This window comes from Onychomys torridus, chromosome 11, assembly GCF_903995425.1.
Source record: "Onychomys torridus chromosome 11, mOncTor1.1, whole genome shotgun sequence".
In the NCBI taxonomy this organism is placed as follows: domain Eukaryota; kingdom Metazoa; phylum Chordata; class Mammalia; order Rodentia; family Cricetidae; genus Onychomys; species Onychomys torridus.
The window spans coordinates 67,831,051-67,856,659 of NC_050453.1; the positions used below are offsets into that span (position 1 = coordinate 67,831,051).

A 25,609-nucleotide genomic window follows, 5' to 3' on the forward strand; every position below is an offset into this window, starting at 1 on the left:
TGACCTTGTGGCTCCTCTCTGTCTCCCATTCATAAGCCCTTCCCAGTCTGTCCATCCACTGTCCCTTAGCAGAAGTGCTCCCCCACCATGTGTAATCCTCATTAACCCTCAGGGTGTTTTTCTTTAAATTCCATTCCTTTAGTGTGTGGTCACACATGCTATGGTAAGTGTATGTATGTGGAGGTCAGGGAACAACCTGCACTAGTCAGTTCTGGAGAGGGAGCGCAGGCTGTCAGGTTTGGTGGAAGGATCTTTGCCTGCTGAGCCGTCTCCCCGGTCCAACCTTCGGGTCTGAAGCATTGAGTCCTTAGAGAAACTTTCACTGACTGCTCACGTAAAATCATTTTTCTCCTCTCCTTTTCCGTCCCATCTTCCAACACACCACAGTGGCACTGACTGTGGTGTGCCACTGTGCCATCTCCCACAAGACCACTGACTGCTCGTTCTACAGCTCTATGCTAGTCCTTCCTGTAACCAGTGTTCATCCAGGGACCATCTGGGAGCTTGAGACATTTGAGAGGATAATTCTTCCTTATGCAGTGTGTTAGGTTATTGGATGGTAATTTATTACATTGTAATGTATTTTCACTTATTTTGCATGTGAGTGCGTGTGAATCATGTTCTGTGGTGAGCATATGGAAGTCATAGGACAGTTTGTGAGACTCAGTTCTTTACCACCATGTGAGGCCTGGGGATTTCACTCATGCCATAAGGCTTGGCAGCAAGAAAGCTCAGCAGTAAATGCCTTTATTCACTGAGTAGTCTTGCTGGCCCTTGTGCCATGATAATTAGACTGTATCTGATGTCCTGATTTCTGTGCTAATGACAAACACTGACATCCACTCACACGCCTGGTGCTTGGCTGAACTTCATTCCTGGGTCTATTCAATTTTCTTCCATCTGATGTTCAATTCCCAAGCTGAAGGAGCAATGGCCACCTGGGCACATTACTATGGTTGATAGCACACATGTGCACAGTGAGGAAGTGTACAGTGGTTCCTAATGCTTAGGCCAGACCTGTAAAAATCTCACCTGTGCCCACATTTGTTGCTGTTTAAAGAAAGTCTTATGACCTGAGGTCAAGGTCAGAAGCTTGAGATCTCTAACATCTGAGTGTGAAATGCTGGTAATGTTGAGATGTTAGTGCTCACATCATCCTAGAATCTCTATGTTGGAATGCTAGCTCCTCTTGAAAAAACAAGTAAAAATAGTTCCTGTGAGTCACCTCAGGAGGTATAAAAATCCACTCACAAGTTGTGGAGGTGGCTCAGTTGCTAAACTGCTTGCCATGCAAGCAAGAGGACCAGAGTCCAGCCCTCAGCACCCATGTATACAAGATGGGTGCAGTGGTGTGCACTTGGCCATCACAGGTCTCAGGAGGTGGAGACAGGTGTATCTCTGGGCCTCGTATTATTAGGAGGCATGACCCTTTGACAGCAATTAGGAATCTACCCTCATAAATGACCCTGAAGATGTCCCTTATCCCTTCCGCAATGTAAGTGATAGGGAAAAGACACCATCTGTGAGAAATGCGCTAACCCTGTCATTGTCTTGGTCTCTGACTTCTCAGTTTCTAGAACTGTCCAAAATTAATGAAAAAAAAGTGTGTGTGTGTGTGTGTGTGTGTGTGTGTGTGTGTGTGTGTGTTTACCTGCAGGAGCCATAAAAGGGTATGAGATCCCCTTCAACCGGAATTGGAGGTGGTGTAACCTGTCTGGCATGGGTGCTCAGAACCAAACTCATGTACTCTATCTACAAGCTTTCTTGACCACTGAGTCATTTCTCCAATCCCAGAAAGGGATTTTGAAGTTTGTAAACCACTTGGGCATTTTGTTATAGCAGGTCCCAAGGGACTAAGTCATTGTGCACCTTGGTTAATTTTTACTGTCAACTTGACACATCTAGAGTCACCTAGGAATCGAGGCTTAACTGGGGAATTGCCTCAATCACACTGGCCTGTGTGCATGCCTTTGGGGCACTGCTGGGTTTGTTAGTTGGAGCAGGAGGGCTGAGCTCACTGTGGGCAGTACCATGCCTAGGCAGGTAGGCTTAAGTTATGTAAGCAAACATGAGCATGAGCCCATGAGCGGACAAAAAGCAAGCCAACAAGCAGCATTTGTCCACAGGTCCTGTCTCCAGTCTCCTGTTTAAATTCCTGCCCTGACTTCCCTCAGCGATGAACTGTAAGCCAAGCAAATTCCTTCCCTCCTCTAAGTTGCTTTTGTCCTGAGAGTTTTATCACGGCAAATTAGAACCCAGTGAGAACTCCAACTGCCCCTTGAGTGCTGACTGAGTCACTGTAGCCACTGACGGGGACACTTGGTGAGCCATGAACTTCACCAACTCACCTTCCTGAACTGTTAGGGAAAGTCAATGTCCAGTGCTGGCCTGCTTCAATAGCATTAAACAGTCTTTCTTCTATGCAGAAAGGATACTTGCATTTTGACTTTCTAAATGAAGCTGAAATTTTCTTATCTGTTTAGTGACAATTTCCTTGAGGAATTCTCTATTCAAGCCCCACATTCACATTTCTATTCAATTTTCTTCCCTTGTTTGTAAGTCTTCTTGTCACGAGCAATGAACATCCCTCCACTGGCTTGTCTTTTAAGTGTTTAAATGTGTTTTGTTTTTTTTTTTTGGAAAGGCACACATTGTTAATATTTATAGAGCCTCCTGTCTTGCCCTCTTCTTTCATTCCTTAAGTACACGTTTTCATTGACAACAGGATGCTCCACAAATGAAAATACCATATTTAACCAGTCCTTTATTAAAGGTGGGTTTTTGCAGAAGTCATAAAAATGCAGCAGGGACTGGGGAGATGTTTCTGCCAGTAAAGCATCTGTGGAGTAAACGAGATGACCTGAGTCCAGATCACGGGGAGCCACAAAACAGTTGGGTACAGTGGTATGAGCAGTATGAGACTGTAACCCAAAAGCTACAGGTACCAAGACAGAGGCATCTCTGGAGCTCATTGGATTGCCAGCTAGTCAAGTAAATGAGCTCACATTCAGGGAGAAACCTTTCTCAAAAGCAAAAGATGGGGAGCAACCAAGGAAGGCAGCTGGCATTGACCTCTTCTGCTCCCACACATGTGCAAACACCCACATAAACAGCGACATACAACAGAGAGAGAGAGAGAGAGAGAGAGAGAGAGAGAGAGAGAGAGAGAGAGAGAATACAAGCAAGCATCATACCCCAAGGATGTGTTTGAAGTTCTTGTATATTTGGCAAACTACTATTGAAATCCTACCCTCATGGCAGGTAGGAGAGCTGGCCCCGTGGTTGGTTATAAGAGCAGAAAAGTAGGCCATGCACCTTGCCAGGGCAGCATAATAGGGCCAATCCTGTTAGCAGAGGTGTGGGTGAGCCAGCACCAAAGTTATGAGCATGGGAGAACTGTCCCCATTATTCATTTGTCTTGTGGCAGCATGGGCAGAGGAAAGTTGCCCTCTGCCCCCTCCTTTCCCATCAACACTGGAGGCAGATGGGAGAGCTGGCCCTGAGCTCCCAAGAGCAGGAGAACTGTCCTTGCTCCCCACCAGCTGCAACACTTGGAAGAGCAGGCCCTGCACCTCACCTGAGTAACACAATAGACTTAACCTTCTTGGCAGAGGTGTGGGTGAGCCAGCCCCAAAGTTGTAAGTGTGGGAGAGCTGTCCCACTACTCATCTGTCATGTGACAGTGTGGGAGGGTGGGAGATGACCCCTTACCACCTGCAATAGACGACAGACGCTAAGCCTCCCCCTTACCAGATGCAGAACTCATGAAATGGCCCTGCATCTCGCCTAGGCAGCACAGCAGAGCTAGCCTGATGGTCGGAGGTTAGGGTGACCTGGCCCCAATGTTATGAGCAAAGGACAGCTGTCCCCATTGCTCATCAGACATGTGGTAGCATGGGCAGAGGAGAGATGCCCTCCTCCCCACCTCCCACCCATCAATGCCTGAGACAGGTGGAGGAGCTGACCCTCTGATCACTACAGCAGGAGGGCTATCCCTGTCCCTCGCTAGCTGCAGTGCTCAGGAGAGTGGCCCCTGTACCTCACCTGGGCAACACAATAGAGTTGGCCCTAATGGTGTAGGTGTGGGAGAGCTGACCCTGAGGACATGAAAGCAGGAGAACTGGCTGCACCTCTCACTCATTGCTGAAAGGGGTGAATTAGACTGGGCAATGCTGGAGAGCTCACCCTGGTGGGTGAGGACAGGCCCAACCAACGCTGCAGCTACCCAGGCCCAGAACCAGGGATTATGACCTGGTACACCTCAATATCGACCCCATCTATGATCTGCTGGAGCATGTGAAGGGACCTGGCCTGCAGACCCAAAAGTTTCAGGATTGCCACAACACAGGGCAACAATAGGATATCCAAGAAGAGTCCTAGTGAAGGCCCAGCATCAATGTGTAGTGTGGGAGTCTGGGGAGGAATAAGGAAGCATTAGACAGAAAGATAGAAAGAGACATAAAAAAGACAGAGACACAGGATAGCTTCAGGAGGGCCCTGAGTCAATATCCAGTCACCTCGAGGTTAATTCCAAATGGCTTTTTGTACAATGCCAAGTGGCAAGGCAAAAGACCTCCCCCTTTCAAGATCAAAGCACAACATACAGCCTAGTGTAGACCTTTCAAAACACCTGGTAACCACACCAGTGGCCAAATCATCCCATTATGCAGCTCTTCTGGGTAGAGCAAGCTGAGATTCTCTGCCCTTGAGTAATTTGGGCTCCCACAGTGTAGCAGAGACCAGCAGCCTCAAAACAGACCAATAACTGTTTGCAATGAACGCTTGCAAGTAAAGATATATAGAGAAAAGTGTATACTGTGTGACTTACTTTGTCACACTGCAGCTTCTATGATGAGATTTAAATTTTTTTTCCTTTGTCTCTTAAATTTTGTTTTATTTGGGGAGTACAGGAATGGCCAGAGGATGGGGAAATGAATGGGACCAAGATACATGGTGTAAACGACACATAGAAAATAAATAAATAAATAAATAATAAACAAACAAAAAAATAAAATAAATTCTTTTTAGAAAGAAAGAAAGAAAGCTGGGCATTGATGATGTATGCCTTTAAACCCAGCACTTGGGAAGCAGAGCCAAGCAGATCTCTATGAGTTGAGGCCAGCATGGTCTACAGAGCGAGATCCAGGACAGGCACCAAACTTGCACAGAGAAAACCTGTCTCGAAAAACCAAAAAAAAGAAAAGAAAAGAAAAGAAAGGAAGAAAGGAAGGAAGGAAGGAAGGAAGGAAGGAAGGAAGGAAGGAAGGAAGGAAGAAGGAAGGAAGGGAATCCTACCCTCAGACCCCACAACTGAGGTCCCCATTCTCTGGGACTCACACTGTAGATCACCTTACCTTGGAGCCACACCAAGGATCATTAGACTCCAGGCCCTGCTGATAAAGCCCTTGCTGGTCAGCTTTATGTAACAACAAGCAAGGAGAGAGCTCTGAGGAGGGATCTGCAGGGCACAGGGAAGGGTACGTCATACACCTGAAGTGCCCCTTCTCTGAGATGCTCTTTCTGGGGCCCCCTATGCCACCTTCTTGGGCTTTAAGCCTTCCTTGAAATAGCATGGGGGAGCTTCATCCTGGCATTTTCCTGCAAAAGTCACTCTGTCTTGGACTGTTCCCTGGCCCATTACAGTAGAGTTTGTTGTTGTTGTTGTTGTTTTGTTTTGTTTTTTTTCTTTTCCCTAATAGCATTTACTTTTACCAGATTTTACCAGACATTATCTTATTAATTTACATGCTTAATTTCCTTTGGTAATTATCTTGTCTAGTTTGCTGGCTATAATAACTCCAGCACTAAGAAGAACTTTTGGCACAAAACTCTTGTCACATTGGCCGTTCCCTGGAATCACCTGTGAAGACTTAAAAATCCATTTGCAGGTTAGGGAAATCACCGGCAGTTGGCAAAGTGCCAGCTGCATAAACATGAGGACCTAGGCCAGTCCCCATCACCCACATAAAAAGTAGGTTCATTACCATGCATTTAAAATCCCAGTTGTTGGGAACTGGAGACAAGTGTGTATCCCTGGAATTCACTGACCAGTCAGCCTAAGGGACCAGTGCAAGCCATTCTGTCTCAAGAATCAAGGGGTTGACTCCTGGCCTCTGCATGTACTTACACACTTATACATACACATGCACCTGCACACTCATGCCCCCATGCACACACTTGCACCTGAACTTATACAAACTTTTGTGCAAGCACACACACATACACACACACACGTAGTGGGAATTTGCTCTGCCCATGATCTTGGACTATGTGGCCTGATAGAGGCAGGGCTTCTTATCCTCCTATGTGACCGCTTAAAAGGGAGGAGAAAGGAGGTCTCAGTCTCTTGGGTGGTGAAGACCAGATCAGGCAGTGTGAAGTAGCGTGTGATCAGTTCCCAGCTTTCCAAGGACTCTGCAACTGAATTTACCTTATCCTGTATCAGTGAGTCTGTTTTCCCTATAAACCCTTAACAAATTTATATAGAGAGACCACTGAGGCTCTCATCACAAGTGACACCCACCATGACCTGAACCTGGCATCCATTTGCTCTGCCATCATAGAAAATGCCAAGAAAATGTTCAGTATCATTTTTTCAGGAGACAGAGAATGTTGAAGTGTTTTCATTAGGGGAGAGAATACAGCCAATACTTCCAAGCATGCTTATTCACTGCTGTGGAACTGGGTCCTTGTCAAATCATTTTTTTTTCAAATCATTTTTAATGATGTTAATAGAGTGTTGTTGCACGAATCTTAAAGGTACTTATTAATAAAATCAAACCTGAGCCAGGTATTGGGGTGAACACTGGAAGATCAGAGAAGCCACAGCTACCTCACCTCGACAGTTCCTCAGCTGATCCTGTTTCCTCAGACTGGAAGTCTCTGAGCCCTCATCCAGAGTGAATCTCAGTTGAACTGCCTCTTGAAAGCCTGAATGCTTAACCAGTCTAGTTTCTGGTCCTCACGCCTTATATAACTTTCTGCTTTCTGCCCTCACTTCCTGGGATTAAAGGCGTGTGAGTCACATGCCTGGCTATTTCCAGCGTGGCCTTGAACTCACAGAGATCCATGCCTCCAGAAGGCTAGGATTAAAGGTGTGAGTGCTACCATTTTCTAGCCTCTGTATCTAGTGGCTGTTCTGTTTTCTGACCCCAGATAAGTTTATTAGGGTGCACAATTTTTGGGGAACACAATACCACCACAGAGTATGGTTCTGAAAATTATTAGAATCCATCAATAAAACTATCCTTTGTTTAGAGAATTGCTAAAGAAATTTGTGTGTGTGTGTGTGTGTGTGTGTGTGTGTGTGTGTGTGTGTGTATGTGTGTGTGTTGGGTTATTTTATCTTCAGTCCAGAGGAAATAGGGTTTAGATCAGTGGTTCTCAACCTGTGGATCATGACCCTTTGGGATTGCACATCACATATCCTGCATATCATATATTTACATTATGATTAATAATGTAAATGTCTGTAAAAGATTACAACTAGATGTAACAATGAAATAATTTTATGTTGGGTGTCACCACAACATGAAGAACTGCATTAAAGGGTCACAGCATTAGGAAGGTTGAGAACTACTTGTTGAAATCCTCCTGTCCTGTACTATGTCTCTACCTTTTTATTGTAGAAATGTCACATGATGCCAACCTTAGTATCATAGGCCTATAATTCTAGCTACTCCAGAGTCTGGTGCAGGCAAGTTGCATGTTCAGGGCAGCTTGAGCTATAGCGTGAGTTCAAAACTATCCAGGGCAACTTAGAGATTTTCTATCTCAGAGTAATGAGTGAACAGAGGGTTGCAGGAGGTCGTTCAGTGGTAGAGTGCTTGTCCAGCTTGTGCAATGCCCTAGAGTCAATCCTTAACAGAAAAACAATCAAGTCATGCTAAATATAGAATGCATATTGCACAACTGTAAGACTTTTACTACTTAAGGACAGCATACAGTTAAGAATGTTCAGGAAGAAGAGACAGGAGTGACAGCCCAGTGGGTAGTATGCTTGCCTTGAAGCATGAGAACTGAGTTTGATCCCCAGAAGTCACATTTTAAAAAAGGAGGAGGAGCAAGCAGCACAGCAGCCTGGAGAGATGGCTGAGTGGTTACGAGGACTTGGTGTTCTTCCAGATCACCCATTGTGTTTCCAGAGCCCATGCGAAGAGGCTCATAATTGCCTGCAGGTCCTCTTCCTGCCTTCCTGTACACCCCCACACAAGTGGTAGATACACACACAGATACACACACTGTCACAGTTTACTTTCTATTTACTGTGATAAACACAATGACCAAAATCAATCTGGAGAGAAAAGGGTTTATTTCATCTTAGAGCTTATAGGCCACTGTGAAGGGAAGTCAGGGCAGGAACTTAGGCAGAAAACAGGAGGAACTGAAGCAAGGCCACAGAGGAGAGATTGAGTTCTCATACTTTCCCAGAACTACTGGGCCAGGGGTGGAACTACCCACAGTAGGCTGGGCCCTTCCACATCAATTATCAATCAAGAAATGCCCCCATAGACTTGCCTCCAGGCCAGTCTAGTGAAAGTATTTTTTAAATTTTCAACTAAGGTTCTCTCTTCCCAGATATTTTAACTTGTGCCAAGATGATGGAAGGAAGGAAGGAAGGAAGGAAGGAAGGAAGGAAGGAAGGAAGGAAGGAAGGAAGATAGATAGAAAGATAGATAGATAGATAGATAGATAAATAGAAAGATAGATAGAGAAAGAGAGAGAGAGAGAGAGAGAGAGAGAGAGAGAGAGAGAGAGAAAGAAAGAAAGGAAGGAAGAGGAAAAGAAAAAACTAATCAATGTACATAAATGAAAATAAAATAAATTTTAGAAAATTGGGCATGGTGATACATGCTTATAATCCCAGCACTGGGGAAGTGGAGACAGATAATTCCTGCAGTGCTCTCTGGTCAGGCAGCCCAGCCAGATGAATTCTAGGCCAATGAGAGACCCTTTCTCAAAAGAGCATGGTAAAAGGTGCCCAAGGAAAGACACCTAAGGTCAATCTCTGGCCTCCACATATATGTACATTCACCTGAACATACATTCTCTCTCTCTCTCTCTCTCTCTCTCTCTCTCTCTCTCTCTCTCTCTCTCTCTCTCTCTCTGCCCCTACCAGGATTCCCCTTGTCCAGGAGGAGTGGGAGAAGTCTGGAAAAGAACAAAGGACAATGGAGACCTTATATAAATCTTTGCCCAGGATAAGGGTGATCATAATCTTCAAATAGCCTACTAAGAAGTATTGGGAGGTAGCTGGTGTCAGAGGAGGTGGAGAATGTTGTGTTTACCTGACAGAGTCTTCAGAAACCTTTCCCCCTCTTAAATACATGCTGTTCAAAGCTTCTTGACCAGTATCATGCTTTGCTGATGGGAGAGACTGGTAAAGACACAGAGAGACAGACAGACACACAGAGAAGATGAACACTGCTACCCCAGCTTTGTTGCTGCTATCTTACAGGGATACTTAAATGATAAAGTTAGCTACTTGCGTTTATTCTTAACACTGCAAAGGGTGGCTGGAGAGACGGCTGTCAGTTGTTAGCACAGCATGGCCACCTGTAACTCTAGCAAGGGTTTTGGCGCCCTCTTCTGGCTTCCAAGAGCACCTGCATGCATGTGTGCAAACCCACACATAGACACATGCACCTTTTATTTTTTATTTAAAACATTGTAAAGGCATTTACAAGAGGGGACTCTGTCATAGCATCCCTGCATCCTGTTCTTGAGGCCTGTGACCTGGGCTACTTAACAACCAAGGCAGCAGTCCATATTTGACCCCGTGTGGTTTCAGTTCCCTCTCAGTACATACTATGTCAGTGAAGGACAGTTTAGAACTTTTTTTTCTTTCTTTTTTATTTTTTTGAGACAGCGTTTCTCTGTGTAGCTTTGTGCCTTTCCTGGAACTCACTCTGTAGATCAGGCTAGCCTCAAACTCACAGAGATCTGCCTGCCTCTGCCTCCCAACTGCTGGGATTAAAGGTGTGTGCCACCATGCCCGGCTTAGTTTAGAACTTTTAAAGATCTTTTGAAAGTTACGAATGGGCACTTTACAAATGAGTGTTAATGTATGAGAACAAGATCTGCAACCCCGGGGGGGATTCTCTTCTCAACACTTTACTTTGCGTGTTCAGATTTCTCCCATTATTGGAGGGCTCAAGAAGCATCCTCCTTGTTTGGTTTCACATTTTTCCTGGAGTTCACTGCTTAGGCCAGGCTGGTGGGTCAGAAAGCTTCTGGCATCTGCCTGTCTTTGCCTTCTCAGCAGGGGAATACAAGCACACCACCACTTGTAGCATTAACCCCTAGATTCTGGGGATCATTCTAAGACCTTCATGCTTGCCAAGCAATCACTTTACAGACTGGGCTCTGTCTCCAGTCAGCACATGAATTTCTTAAGGCTCTTCCTACCACTGTGTGCCCTGGGTCCAGAGAAGCCACTGTCCTGTTTGGATAAACCCTAAAGAACAATATGTGAAGTTCTCCAAGGAGAAACATTTACTTAGTAGTAATTCTTAAGACTTCAGGGATATGAGCTGTATTAGTCAGGGTTCTGTAGAGTAACAACTTATAGAAAGAATCTCTGCCTGAATGACGTACAGGCTGCAGTCCAGCTAATCCAACAAAGTCCAAGAATCTAGTATTTGCTCAGTCCACAAGGCTGGATGTCTCCGCTGGTCTCCAGTATATGCTTGGGCAAGCAGGCAAAGAGCAGAAGCTTCCTTCTTCTACATCCTTCCAGAAGGTATGGCCCAGATTACAGGCATTTCTTCCTGCCTCAAGATCCAGGTCAAAGGCATCCTGCCTTAAAAATCTGGACTAGAAGTGGATTCATCTACTTCACACCAATCAAATGGTCTCTCCTATAGGCATGCCCTCCATTTCTGGATTGTAGTTCATTCCAGATGTGGTCAAACTGACAACCAAGAACAGTCATCACAGAAGCTGGAGAGAGAGCTTAGTGGTTAAGAGCTCTTACTGCTCTTGCAAAGGACCTAGGTTTGATTCCCAGCAGCCACAGGGTAGCTCACAACTCTTGATAACCCATGTTTCAGGGCTTCTCATATCCTCAGATTTCTGCAAGTGCCAGGCATGTACAAGGTGTGCAGGCATACAGGCAGGCAGAAGAGCCATACACCTAAGATAAAATAAGTAAACCTAAAGAAATATTGAAGTATCAGAAATATAAAGAGGAAGAGGAGAAGTAAATACAAAACCCCTTTAATCACAAGGAGCACAGGCTTTTATACTCCTCTGCACCCTCACCCCTGCTCCAGTAAAGACCTCTCCTACAGCAAACAAGTTCACGACACTTCTGCCTCCATCTCTATAAAAAGAAAATAAGCTGGGAAGCCATTATGGAGCAGGTGCTGGGCTGGTGGCAAAAGAGACAACTCTTTCTCCTATAGCTGCCATCCTCTGGGACAGACAAGGGGTACATTACATAAGTGGTGCAGCAGCTAACATCACGTGAGCACGGGACTGAATCCTGCAAAGTACATCCTCCAGAAAGACTCGGGACCTCAGGATGGGATGGTATGGGGGGATTATTATCCCAAACAAAGTTTCCTGGAAATAAGATGCAAAGGAAGGAAGGCAACAGACCTAAATAATATCTTGGGGGTCTCTGGCACCCCATGTCCATATATTGATAACTTGCATAAGAGCATTGTAAACATAGCTGGAACTGGGCCTTAGCTACATAAAGTAAGTGCATCTGGGCTGACTCGGGAGCCAGGAGTTTCCAAAGCGAGTCGTGGAGAGACCCGAACTTACAGCATCAGAACTTGCAAGAAAGGAAAGGAAAGGAAAAGAACAAGAAAGGAAAGGTAAAGAAAGCAGAGAGGAGAGGAGGGGAGGGGAGGAGAGGGGAGAGGAGAGGGGAGGGGAGGGGAGTGGAGGGGAGGGGAGAGGAGAGGGGAGGGGAGGGGGGAGGGGAGAAGAGGGGAGGAGAGGGGGGAGGGGAGGGGAGGGGGGGAAAGGAGAGGAAGGGTTAGGAGGGGAGGGGAGAGGAGAGGAAGGGTGAGGAGGGGAGGGGAGAGGGGAGGGGAGTGGAGGGGAGGGGAGGAGGAGAGGAGAGGGGAGAGGGGAGGGGAGGAGAGGGGAGGAGGGGTAAGGAGGAGAGGAGAGGGTTGAGGAGAGGAGGGGAGTGGAGGGGAGGGGAGAGGAGGGGAGGGGAGGGGAGGGGCTGGAATGCTAGAAAACCTCAAGATATGGGAATACCTTTTAAGCTCCTTGGAGGCTGAGAAACTAGAGAAGGGTCCTTGAGAGGCCAGAGCGGCTTTGAGGGAGAGGGCTGGGAAGGGTACAGAACCCAGAAACCCTGGAAAGGAGGGGTACGGGAGGTGGAAGGATAGAAGGGAAGGGTGGGCAATGAGATGGTGGAGAAAGCAAGATGGGCCTTCAAGAAAAACTAAGGATCATGAAAATGCCTTCAGGAAATCTGCTACTTTGTAAACTGATTTTTAAATAGAGTTGGGCCTGGTGACATATACCTACAATCTCGTTATGTGGGGTGTGGAAGCAGGAGGATCTTAAAGTCATCCTTAGTCACACAGCAAATGCTAAGCCAGGCTGGCTAAGCACTGTCTCAAGGAAATGAAAGAAGGAAAGAAAAAAGCTATAAAAAAAAAATTAGAAAGAAAAAGCCTGGGCGGACTCCAGCTCAGTACCGCCCCTAAGGGGAGGGTCGGCTACTCAGGGTCCCGCCCCGCCCAGCGGCTCCTTGCTGCTCTTGCGCAGGCGCAGTGGTACAGCGCTTCCGCCCTAGTGCGCATGCTCCGCGGGGCCACGGTTCTCCGACCGGCTGTGGTAGTGTCAGCTCCTGGGAAGGAAGTTTCCGCTTTGCACCCCACCCGGATCACGGTTCTCTTGTAGGACCGGCTCCCTCCGGCTCCACATCAGCGCATCCGGATCATGGGGTTACCCAAGGGGCCGGAGGGCCAGGGGCTCCCCGAGGTGAGGACCTCTGTCCCTGACACCCTGGGGTTGCTGGGGAGAGAGGGCCGAGCCCGGGGCGGCGGGCAGGGACCGGCTTGCGAGGCGGGGGGACACTGTGCGGTTGCTCAGACGTGTCTGCCCCAAGGCGGGCCCTGGGTACCCTGGAGGGACAGCTGACTGGTCCCCGCTGCGTGCGAGGGTGCAGCGTGTTGCTGGGTGCAAACTTAAAGGTCCCTGGGTCCTCTGGGGACAGGGGCAACAGCCAGATCCCTGCCCAGATGCAACTTCACACATCACGAGGTCCCCGGGAGTCCCTGCCTCGGGTTGTCTGGAAGCCCCTTACGTTGCGTGCGAGACTGGCTTCCCGAGGCCAAGACTGCTGCGCTCAGGAGTCTCAGCAGTCACGAGACGTTCAGTGGGACTGTCCTGCCCCGGCTGTGCAGAGGGCGGTGACCTTGGGACGCACAAGTCTCCTCCTGCGGGGGTCCAGGTGGCCAGCCTCTCATTTCCCTTTTGTCGAGAAGGAATGCCACCTTCCCAGCTTGTAGACACCCCGCACCCCGGGCCCGGGAGGATGGAGGAAGTTTGGGAGCCGTGCGCACATCGGGGTGGTGGCAGAGTTGGGGACACCCTCTTTTGTGGTGTCCTATGCCTGGACAAGAAGACTGAGGCTTGTACTAAAGAGGGACGACCTTTCCATGTGTGGCGTGGTTGTAGTCAAGCACTCAGTCAGTACTCGTTCCATCCTAGGGACAAGATTTCCACGCTTGCTCGGCATAAAAGCTCAACTATCCTCTTGGGGCCACCGTTCGAACTTGGCTTCTTTACTCAAAGCCCAGAGCTCAGTGAAGAGTCCCAGTTTCCAGAGAGAGATAGGGGACACCCCTGCTGCACCCGACCCCTTTCTAAGGTTGGGTTTGGCAGAAGTGTGTCTGGTTCTCTGACTCTGTGCCTAGTACCCATTGATATTCCCCAGCACCGATCTTGCCTCCTTGTGCCCCTCACAAATCCTTTTGTTACATCTTCATCCTACTCATTACAGAGTCACTGTGTTCTGTGCTCAGGTGAGGATATAGTAGTGGAAGGGCTGACGTGGTCATCAGTTGTCACAAATCCTGCGTTAGGTAAAATTTCATGTTGCGTCCTGTTCTGATTTCACGGGGGATTGTGAAAAGTGGGGTCTGCACTGTAATATTTCAAGTTTCCTTGGCCACTTGAAATCTGTCTCAGTCTCTCTCTCTCTCTCTCTCTCTCTCTCTCTCTCTGTGTGTGTGTGTGTGTGTGTGTGTGTGTGTGTGTGTTGGAGTGCATATGTGAACACGTGTGGAGGGTAGGATACAGCCTCCCTTGTCATCCTTAAGAACACTGAAAACCTCCTTTGAAACAGAGAAACAGAGTCTCATTGGCTTGGAGCTCACCAGATAGGCTAGATTGGTTGGCCAATGAGTCCCAGGGATCCTTTGGTCCCTGGGATTACAAGTGCACACCACCGTGTCTGGTTTATGTGGGTTCTGGAGTTTGAACTCAGATCCTCATGTGGGTGAGGCAAGCACTTTACCAGCCGAGTTATTCTTCTAGCACTAAGGCCTGGGCCTTCTGCTGTAGAGTCCTGTCCAGGCTTCTAGCTCTACCTTAAATCCCTCAAATTAGTGGGTGTTTTTCTAAAACTAGTAAACAAACTACTTTTATGAGTTTGCTTGACTCTTCGTGGACTGCTGGGGGCTTGGGTCTGGCTTGTTGCTCTTTTCTAGTCTGTTCTACATACATAGAGAGTTCCAGATCCGCCAGGGTGACATACATAGTAAGACCCTCCTTCAAAAAAGGAAAAGCAAAACACAGGGAAAACAAAGCAATGCCTGTATTATACAGTGTGTGCATAGGTATGCATTTAAGAAAAAAATGTTGGCCTTGTGTCCTAAAAACTACAGCACAAGGAAAAAACTTAAAAGATCCAGACAATGAGGGTTCATGGTAGAGTGCTTGCTTAGCATGCTTGAGCCCTGGGTTCTAATCCTAGCACAGCAAAACTTAGGTGGTGGAGCATGCCTGTGGTCTCAGCATTGGGTGGTGGAGCATGCTTGTGGTCTCAGCACTGGATGGTGGTGCATGCCTGTATCTCAGCACTGGGTGGTGGTGCATGCCTGTGATCTCAGCACTGGTTGGTGGTGCATGCCTGTATCTCAGCACTGGGTGGTGGTGCATGCCTGTATCTCAGCACTGGGTGGTGGTGCATGCCTGTAATCTCAGCACTGGATGGTGGTGCATGCCTGTGATCTCAGCACTGGGTGGTGGTGCATGCCTGTATCTCAGCACTGGTTGGTGGTGCATGCCTGTATCTCAGCACTGGGTGGTGGTGCATGTCTGTGATCTCAGCATTGGGTGGTGGTGCATGCCTGTATCTCAGCCCTGGGTGGTGGTGCATGCCTGTGGTCTCAGCACTGGGTGGTGGTGCATGCCTGTGGTCTCTGCACTGGGTGGTGATGCATGCCTGTAATCTCAGCACTGGTTGGTGGTGCATGCCTGTATCTCAGCACTGGGTAGTGATGCATGCCTGTAATCTCAGCACTGGGTGGTGGTGCATGCCTGTATCTCAGCACTGGGTGGTGATGCATGCCTGTATCTCAGCACTGGGTAGTGATGCATGCCTGTATCTCAGCACTGGGTGGTGGTGCATGCCTGTAATCTCAGCACTGGATGGTGGTGCATGCCTATATTTCAGCACTGGGTAGTGATGCATGCCTGTATCTCAGCACTGGGTGGTGGTGTATGCCTGTAATCTCAGAACGGGGGAGGCAGGAGAATCAGACATTCAGTGTCATTGTCCTCAACTGTATGGCAAGTTCAAGGCCAAACTCAGGTACATGAGACCCTGTCTTAAAAGACGAAACAACATTCCTGTCACCTGGCTCTCATTAACCCAGTTAATTGACGCCATTCGTTTTTTAAGCCCCTTTGTGTATATGAAAGGAAGAAAGAAAGCTAGACCCTCCTTCAGTGAGCTACGGTCCAGAGCAGGACAGTTGAGAGTTTATTTGGCCTGGTTTAAGGGTCATGGTGCTCATTCATCCTCGTCAGTGCTCTGGTTATAGATCTATTTATTTTTACTTATGTATATGTCTGTGTCTCTTCATGTGCAACTGAATTTGGGAACCTATGAAGGCCAGAAGAGGGTGTCAGATACCCTGGAGGTGAGTTCAGGTGGTTATGAGCTGCCTGGTGTGGGCTAGGGGAACTGAACATGGGTCCTCTCGAAGAGCAGTATGTCCCCTTAACCACTCAATTATCTCTGTGGTATCAGTGTTCTGAGTTTAGTAACTAGATGTATTAGCCAGTGTGGTGGTTGTTTATGACTTCAAGAAACGATGGTCTTTTGTTTTCTGTGTATCAGCCCCATGGCCCCATCCCATTTTTCTCCAGTGCTAATGGGTAAAGTGAATTTGGAATCAAATGTCCCCACTCAGTGTCTTGTGCCAAAACTTACCTCGCTGGTTCTCTTGCAGAAAATACAGTTCTACATTCTGGGGTGAGTGGACAGAGGCCTCAGCCGTCCACTTGTGCAGGCAGTCTGCAGGAGTGCTGGATATATGAATTGAGGTGGGAGATGGTCCTTCCGGGGTGTAGTGTTCTCCTCTTGGCAGTGTCTTCATGATACATGGTGGCTGAATACTTGAAGGATTCCGTGTGTGTGTGTGTGTGTGTGTGTGTGTGTGTGTGTGTGTGTGTGATCTACACATGCCTGTGCACATGTGTATGGATGTCCACATGTGTGTGTGAGTACATGGGTATGTGAGGATGTGTAAGTGCATGTGGAAGCCTGAGGCTGACTTCTTCAGTCCCTACCTTATTCATTGAGGCAAGGCCTCCGAGTTGAACCCAGAGCTCACCAGGTGGGCTAGTCTAGGTACTAATAGCTAGTTTGTAGTCTTTGTCTTCCAAGTGTGGAACCACAGGTGGGTCACCATGCCTGCCCAGCCTTTACCTGCCTTCTGAGGAGCTGAACTCTGGTCCATGTGCTAATGTGGTAAGTGCTCCTTCTGAGCCACCTTAGGAGTTGTGAGGAATAGTGCAGTGATTTCGGCTGACATCACCGCACTTGGCAATGTGACTATGGCACCAGAAGGATCTATCTCATTTCCATCAAGATGGCCTTTACCACTTACACATCCCTTTTGTTCTAGGTGGAAACGAGAGAAGATGAAGAACAAAATGTCAAGTTGACTGAGATTCTGGAGCTCCTGGTCGCAGCTGGGTATTTCAGAGCAAGAATCAAAGGCTTGTCTCCCTTTGACAAGGTAAGAGAAAGCCTTGCTGACCAGGAGGCTAGTCTTCAGAGGACAGCATGATTAACCAAGGAGTGGAGGGTGAAGTGATTGTGTTTTTATTCCCTCTGTACCCGTGACTCCATTCTTCCCAAGCCAGACTTCTCATGGATGCACTCAGACTTCCTGTTCAAAGAGAATTATTCGTCAGTAGTTGCAATGGGATCCCCTTTCTGTGCACAGTGTTTTAGGAAATGTAAACAAGGAAAAGAGCTATTTCCTCAGGCTGGGAAAGCATGAGGACCTGACTTAGATCCCCAGAACCCATGTTTAAAAAAAAAAAAAAAAAGCCAGGCATGGTGGCATGCTTGTAATTCCAGTACTGGGAAGTGGAGACCGGCAGGTCTCTGGGGCTCCCCGGCCTAGCCGGCCACGCCAAATTGATGAGTTCTAGGACAGTGAGAGACCCTGTTTCAACTAGTGGACCTGTGGCCTCTATGTGTGTGCATGTATGTGTATGTACACATGGACACATGAACGCTGCTCACACCCAAGAAATTGTTCTCTTTTTCAGAAACAGTTTGGGTGGGAATATAAAGTATGGGCCGAAAATAATACTGAACCACACACTTAGAAACAAGGCAGATATTCTGTAGATGACAGCTGCTATGTTTAGAGGAGGGAGCGTCACCAAGGATGGAATCTTAAGATTTATTTTCAATGAAGTGTATATGTGTGTCAGTGTGTACAGGTGCCCGTGGAGGCTGGAAGAGGGCATTGGATCTTCTGGAACTGGAGTTACAGTGAGGGAGTTGGGAACCAAGCTCAAGTTCTCTGCAAGAGCAGCAGGCACTCTTAACCACTGAGCCATCTCTCTCTTTTAGATTAAGTGAATTGTGAATAGTTACCATGCATAGGACACAGAGATAAACAAATAGGCCTTCGTTCAAAGATCTCCACTGCTACAGGGGAGAGTAGCGAGTGAGCCGACAGGCAGGGACTACATTATATGACACCGAGTAGATTGTGTTCCTCAAGCATCTGGGACCAATATCAAAGTAGGCCAGGAAACCTCTGGAAATAGAGCCGCGTGCTCCGGGGTGTCGCCCTCTCCTGTTTGCAGCAGAACCCGCAAGGGATGTTTTATAAGAAGCGTGTCCAGACCTCCTCCATTGCAGGTCTGGGCTGGGGACCTGGAAATGTGTATTTTATTGTACATCCATCTCAGCTTTAAATAAGGAGCCAGAGAATGTCAGCCTTGCTGCCCATGTGGCCGGTTGGCAAAACACATAATTCCTCTCAATCTGGCGGCACTCAGCAGGGCTAAGAAATCTCCCACTGGTGTGCAAACATGAGGATCTGAGTTCAGTCTCCAGAACATATGTAAAAAGCTAGCCGTGGTGATGGGCAGTTGTACTCTCAGTACTGGGGAGGTGGAGGATCCCCGGGGCTCCCTGGCTATGTGAGCTCTAGGTTGAGTGAGACCTTGTCTCAAAAACTTCAGGCATAGAACAACACAGGACACCTGATGTCTCTCTGACTTCCATATGCTCACGAACAGGTGAACACACACAAACACACCTATCACACACACAACATACAACAGAAATCTCTGATCACATAATGTGTGACCCTTTCCCGGGAAGAGGGTCAGTGAGTGATAAGTGCCATTTCATGATGACAGTCAGCTTCTCAATGATACTGGCATCACTTCACGTGCTCAGTAACCACGCCGGGCCAGTGGCTTCTGTCACACACGGTGTTGGGATGGACATTGTGCCACCACGGCAGAAGGATTTCCAGCAGTGCTGGTTCGTGAATGGTGGGTAAGGAAGACACCTTGCCTCTAAAGATTTATTACTGGGAGGGCTGTGGGGGTAGCTGTCAGTAAAGTGTTATATATGCATGACGACCTAAGTTCAACCCCCAGAATCCACACAAAAACCTGGGTGCTGTGGTGGGTACCTGTCATCCCAGCACTGGGGTCATGGAGACAGGGCTCTCTGGCTGCAGCCTAATCAAATTGGCCAGTTCCAGGCTGGTAAGAGACTCATCTGTCTCAGTAAACAAGGTCTACAGTGTTTGGTGTCTGACCTCCACATGCATGCACGCACACGTGTGCATACACACCAGATATTTATAGTTTTGTGAACTCACTGAGTCTGTGTGAACTGTTCAGGAATTCAGTTCCCACCCTGCGCTTCTCTTCGTGAGGGTTCGAGAGAAACTGTATTCTCCTTTCTTGTAGGTAGTAGGAGGAATGACGTGGTGTATCACCACTTGCAACTTTGATGTGGACGTTGACTTGCTCTTTCAGGAAAACTCTACAATCGGTCAAAAAATGTAAGTTCCCAGGCGTTTCCATAGAAAGATCTAATGGGGGGGGGGGGCTTTATGGTGGAGGTGGTGTGTACGTGTTTATATGCATACTTTTTCATTTCTCATGCTGTAAAGCTGTATTTAATCTGGTGGGTGTGTGTAAGCAAGCCAGGAGATGACTCTTGTTCCTCAAGTGCTGTCTACCTTTTTAAAAACAGGGTCTCTCCCTGGCTTAGAACCTGCCAAGTAGGCCGGGTTGACAGGCCAGTGTGTCCCAGGGGACTGCTGTCTACCCTGTCCAGGGCTGGGATTACAGTGGTGCATCACCATGCCTGACCCCAGCCCCCCTTTGGTTTTAGGATTAAACTCAGGCCCTTGGGCTCGAGAGACTTCCCCTTACTACCCTGAGCCATCATCCCCCAGCCTAAGCTTCAGTTTCTTAACCCACAAACATCGTGCTTTCTCCCGGTTTCTAAGTATGCAGAGTAGACATTTTAACATCTCTATTTGGCCTTTCACCTCTAGCTACCACCCTAACATTACCTTCAAAACGGTAAGGGCATAATGTTTATGATAACAGTTAATTTTCTATGATTTATAGGCAGGTAGATTCTTAAATGTGTAATCATTTTTATAGTAATTACTAAATATAGGAATGGGATCAGAAAAAAAAAAAAGAAAGAAAATGCAATCTTCTTGACCTAATGGCACTTAAAAATATGTGTGTATGTAAGTTTGTGTGCATGTGAGTGTGTGTGTGAGAGAGAGAGAGAGAGAGTGTGTGTGTGTGTGTGTGTGTGTGTGTGTGTGTGTGTAGATCAGAAGATAACTTGAGGGAGTCAGTTTCTCCTTCCACCATTTAGGTCCCAGGGATTGAACTCAGGTTGTCAGGCCTGCTGGCAAGTCTCTTAACTCACTGGCCACCTTGTCAGTGTAAATGGTGCTTTTTAAAGGAGAAAACTGGTAGAGCCTCTTCATTAATCCTTTCAATAAATATTTATCAAGTCTGTATAAGTACTGCGGGTCAGATGTTATTCTTGGAGCACACTACAGAGATGCTCCCTGCCTTCCTAAAGCTTAGAGCTAGTATGGCTCAGACTACAGATAGCAAATAAGGAGTGAAATGTGGGGCTGAGGAAATGACGTTATGGTTAAGAATACATACTGCTGTGGCGGAGGACCAGAGCCCTGTGCTCAGCATCAAGGTCAGGCAGCTCACAGCTGCCTGGGCTGAGTCTTAGTCATTTTTCTACTGTGGTGATTAAAACACCATAATCAAATGAACTTGGGGAGGAAAGGGTTTATTTCACTCACCTTTCCACATCACAGTCCATCTTAGAAGGAAGGCAAGGCAGGAACCTGGAGGCAGGAACTAGAGGGGTGCTGCTTACTGGCTTGCTCTCCAAGGCTTGCTCGGCCTGCTTTCTTCCACAGCCCAGAATCACCAGCCCAGGGTGGCGCCCTACCCAGTGAGCTGGGCCCTCTCTCCCCCTATCAGTATCTAATTAAGAAAATGTTCCACAGGCTTGCCCACAGGTCATTCTAGTGGCTTTTTTTTCTCAGTTGATGTTCCCTCTTCTGACGTTCTTAGGAAGTCCGAGTTCCCCCGGCAAAGCAGAGGGTGGCTTGTGACTGTCTCTAAGAAGCCCCCCTGACTTCTGACGTGCCCTCCCCCTTGTACTTCCTTTCCTGTCGCTCCTGCCGTCGGGGTTGGGCTGGCAGCTATTCCCACTAGTCGCCGGGACTGTCAGGACGACTTGGCTGTAGTTTCTGGGAGGCAGTTTTAAGAGGCTCATAAAACCCGAAATGACTTGCTGTATCCTTCCCTCCGGGCATTTATGAATTGCCCGATTAAGCTGACTATGAGGAGTGGCCAGGGAGAACCCTCTCCAAAGGCCAAAGGTTGGCTGTGTGCTGCTGAAGTCTCAGCCTCTAGATTTTGAGCTACGAAATGGTCCGTTTGCAAGCTATAGCTTTGTGGCCCACTAGAGGGCGCACCCCTCCCGCTGAAGAAGATGGTACTAAAGAACAGCGAGATGGCATGCTGATCATAAAGACCCACACTGAGCCTGCACCTAGAACCAGCAGAGCTGCTGGTCTCCATTGGCTCAGTGTAGAGTCTGGGTAGATGATCCCCAGCACCACACGCAATAGGGCATGGTGGCACATGCCTGTAATACCGGCCAGCACCAGCACCCAGGTGGAGGCAGGAGTATAGGCCTTGTCTACTTAGCAAGTTTGAGGCCAGCCTGGACTGTATTAGACTTTGCCTTAAAAAAAAAAGAAAAGAACGAATGAAGGAAGGAAGGAAGGAAGGAAGGAAAGAAAGAAAGAAGAGAAATAACAAATGAGAAGAATCAGTTTTGAGACCTTACTGTTATGCCCAGATCGAAGGGACCCCCCAAAGACCACCATGGAGACTGAATCCCGTATGTAAAAGCCAAGAGCCTGTATTTCAAGCTTGGAGCGTGGACTCTGATGCAGCGGTGCGAGCAGAGCCTGGGCAGGGTGGGGTTTATCAAAGCAGAGGCTGGGGTGAGGGGGTTTCCAGGGTTCAGGACCCTGACTGGCTGACATTTGTCTAGGGGTATAGGGAATGTTTGGGATGTCAGGTACTTCCCCTTAGATGCTGGTCCATCCCTGGGTAGGGTCAGCTCATAGCTTCTACTGGACCCCAGTGTTGCCTGCCAGTAAGCCTGTCACAGAAGCTGGGCCTGGGCCTTTAAGCCTGCCATGGCAGTTGTGTGGTCAAGCTGTCTTGCCCCCCCCCACACACACACATATGCACACAACTGAATTGTGCTTCTCATGTGCCGAGGTTTCTTTGGAGGACTGCTTAAATTTTAGAGATGTCTTTACAGCCTCTCAGTGCGTCACTCTGCTTTTTTTTTTTTTTTTTTTTTCCGGACAGAGCTCTTTCGGAAAAGATTGTCTCGGTTCTCCCAAGGATGAAGTGTCCCCATCAGCTGGAGCCCCACCAGATCCAGGGCATGGACTTTATTCACATATTCCCTGTTGTGCAGGTAAGGGCTTCTCTGTGCATTCTTGTCTCGGAACTAAGAGTTCCTGGAACACATCTGGCTCTCGGCAGCCCAGCCTGGATCTTGGGTGTAGTGAGCGTGGGATGGATATGGTGCAGCACAGTTGATTGGGATTCTGGTCATCATCCTTAAAAGGCAGCTGGTTTGCCATGGACCGAAGTTCCGCACTGGCCTCTGCTACAGTCTCTCAATGTTCCCATCAGATGGTTTTCTATTTCTTTTCAGCTCTGTGTGTGTGTGTGGTCAGTGGACATATGTTAGTGCACCAGTGTGGAATTGCACACGTGTGGCAGCATACAAGTGTGTGTAGGTGTCCGTGTGTGTGCATGCATATGAGTGCATGCATATGAAAGCCAGAGGGTAGTGTTGGGCATTGATCATTAGGTGTCTGCTTGCCAAGTAGACTAGACCAGCTGACTAAGACATGTGTTTTTCTCCCACCCTGGATCTGAGTCTGTGAATGTAGGTAGTCTGTGGGAATGCTTGGGGAGTCATGGTAGGAAGTGACTGTGTCAAGAGGTTCCCTCCACTATCTTTGACAGTGGGAACTCTTGAACAGGTTCTCTGAGAGGCTCCTGGGATGCAGCCTTCTTTACCTTCTCCACTGGAGCACACTCTCTATGATCCATCAAAGGGCATCTCCGCAGTTGGAATAGAAACAGGCATGAAAGGTCAGAGTCAGGGTCCAGTGATCCACCCACCAGGAGGAAGAGGTGAACTCACATGAGCACTCCTTGGTCAGTCCAGTTTTTGTTTGTTTGTTTGGTTGGTTGATTTTTTTGTTTTTCGAGACAGGGTATCTACATAGCCCTGGCTGTCCTGGAACTCACTCTGTAGCCCAGGCTGGCCTCGAACTCACAGAGATCTGTCTGCCTCTGCCTCCCGAGTGCTGGGATTAAGGGCGTGCGCCACCACCGCCTGGCTACATGGTTAGCTCTCACTGTCAATCTGCCACGGCCTGGAACCACAGTGGAGGGGATTGGAATGTGTAGGTCACCATGGCCTGTGGGTATGTCTGCGAGGGTTGTCTCGACTGCCATAACTGGTGTGGGAAGACCCAGCCTGGAGCGAGCACCGTTCCTGGTTTGGGTCCCCGGACCCGGCGAGAGTAGAGAAAGCTAGCTGAACCCGAGGTGTGCATGCGTACCTCTCTGCTCTCGACCGGATGAGAGTGAGTGGCGGCAGCCCCTGACTGGACTTCCTCCCAGTGACGGACTTGTCGCCTGTACCTGGGAGATGAAGCCATTCCCGCTCTTGCTTTGTTTTTGTAAGGATCTTCTAGCACAGCAACAGAAAGGAAAGTAGGGCAGACAGCACATGGCCCGGGGCCACGGTCCCTGGTGGGAGCTGCAGCGGCTCCTCGGGTTCTTTCTGCCCTGCTTAGGATGTCAGGCAGTGTCGGCTGGTGCTGGGCAAGGTCTCATAGCAGAAATGTGTTCTTCCCAGGATATACACTGTAGTTTGAGTTGTCCTGCCTGGCCCACAGTCAGGACAAATCTCTCTCACCCGCCAGGCCCATAGATGCTCAGAACCAACCAAGTAAACACACAGAAACTTATATTCCTTATAAACTGTATGGCCATTGTAGGCTTTTTGTTACCTATTTTTTTTATCTTAAATTAACTCATTTTTGTTAGTCTATACTTTGTCACGTGGCTTGTGGCTTACCGGTGTCTTTACATGTTGTTTCTCTGTGGATATCACTCTGTGTAAATAAAATTCTGATTGGCCAGTGGCCAGGCAGGAAGTATAGGTGGGACAAGAGAGAAGAGAATTTCGGGGTTGGGGGAAGGCTGGGGCGGGGGGACACTGCCAGCTGCCGCCATGAGAAACAACATGTAAAGACACCGGTAAGCCACAAGCCACGTGACAAAGTATAGACTAACAAAAATGGGCTAAATATAAGAATAAGAACTAGACAATGGTAGGCCTGAGCTAATGGCCAAACATTTTAAATAATATAAGTGTCTGTATAATTATTTTATACATGGGTTATGAGACTGCAGGGGCTTAATAAAACCTGGAGAGAAGTTCTCCAACTACAATACACAGTGCAGGAGTGTGTCCCACGGTATATGTAGCATGTTGTTTTCATGAAGCCCACCTGTTTGGAGCACCTGCTTCCTAATGTGAGTCCTTTACTTGTGCTGGCTGCCTTCTACACACGCAGAACTTGAGTTATTGGAATGACTTTGATTCCCAGATAAAGAGAAGTGACTCCACAAAGTTGTTCTCCGACCTCCACATCCAAGCCATGGCATGCCTGTGTGCACCCTGCACGCAATTAATAAAGAAACAAACAGACAAAGCAACTATAGAATTTCCCCGTTCCTACAGCAGTACGTTGCGATGGGCCATATATCTAGATGTCCAGGCAACTCAACCTGGCCAAATATGCTATGAGCTTGGCAAACCCCCAGATTGCTTTGAGGATGTAGGAGTGCTCTTTGAGGAGAGACTGTCAACTCTGACAAATGGTTCTCTCTTCCAGTGTGCTCCTGAATGATGGAAAGAATGAATGAAGAACAGGAAGGAGAAGTAGAGGCTCAGTGTGTGCACTGTCCAAAGTGTGTGTGTGTGTGTGTGTGTGTGTGCACTGTCCATAGGGTGTGTGTGTGTATATGTATATGTGTGTGTGTGTGCACTGTCCACAGGGTATATGTGTATGTGCACTGTCCACAGGGTGTGTGTGTGTGTGTGTGTGTGTGTGTGTGTGTGTGTGTGTTTTGTGCATATTTATGTTTGTGCATGTGTTGTGTGACAAAACTTTTCCTGGGGGGAGATACACACATGTCTGCTCACCTCAGATAAGGGAGTCCACAGCAGACCAAAGTATGGATACCACCGAAGTCCAACCTGATGAACCAGTGAGTTTTATTAGTTACTTGCAGGATATGGGTGAGGGCTTACTTACAGGAGCAGAAATGACTCAGTATATCTTCGTCACCAAGGCCCACCCAAGCATGGCTGACAGCTCACAAGATTTACCTGGAGCACACTGCACAGCCTGCAGGCAACTCAGCAGGTTGGAGAGTGTCCTTTCCAGGTCTAAGC

The 25,609-nt window shown here is 47.9% G+C and overlaps 1 protein-coding gene across 2 annotated transcripts in view; it reads left to right on the forward strand.

The window, feature by feature from the left end:
• The first annotated feature begins 12,756 nt into the window (after nt 1-12,756).
• The window catches only part of Ccdc93 (coiled-coil domain containing 93), a 77,579-nt gene continuing 64,726 nt past the window's right edge, over nt 12,757-25,609 (forward strand). For both annotated transcript variants that reach the window (XR_004946193.1, XM_036202264.1), the window contains exons 1-4: nt 12,757-12,954; nt 17,115-17,228; nt 19,444-19,538; nt 22,426-22,537. Coding sequence is in view for 1 of the 2 variants with exons in the window: in XM_036202264.1 (XP_036058157.1) it covers nt 12,913-12,954; nt 17,115-17,228; nt 19,444-19,538; nt 22,426-22,537 (363 nt within the window). In the remaining variant the exon portion in view is untranslated. The remainder of the gene's footprint in view (nt 12,955-17,114; nt 17,229-19,443; nt 19,539-22,425; nt 22,538-25,609) is intronic.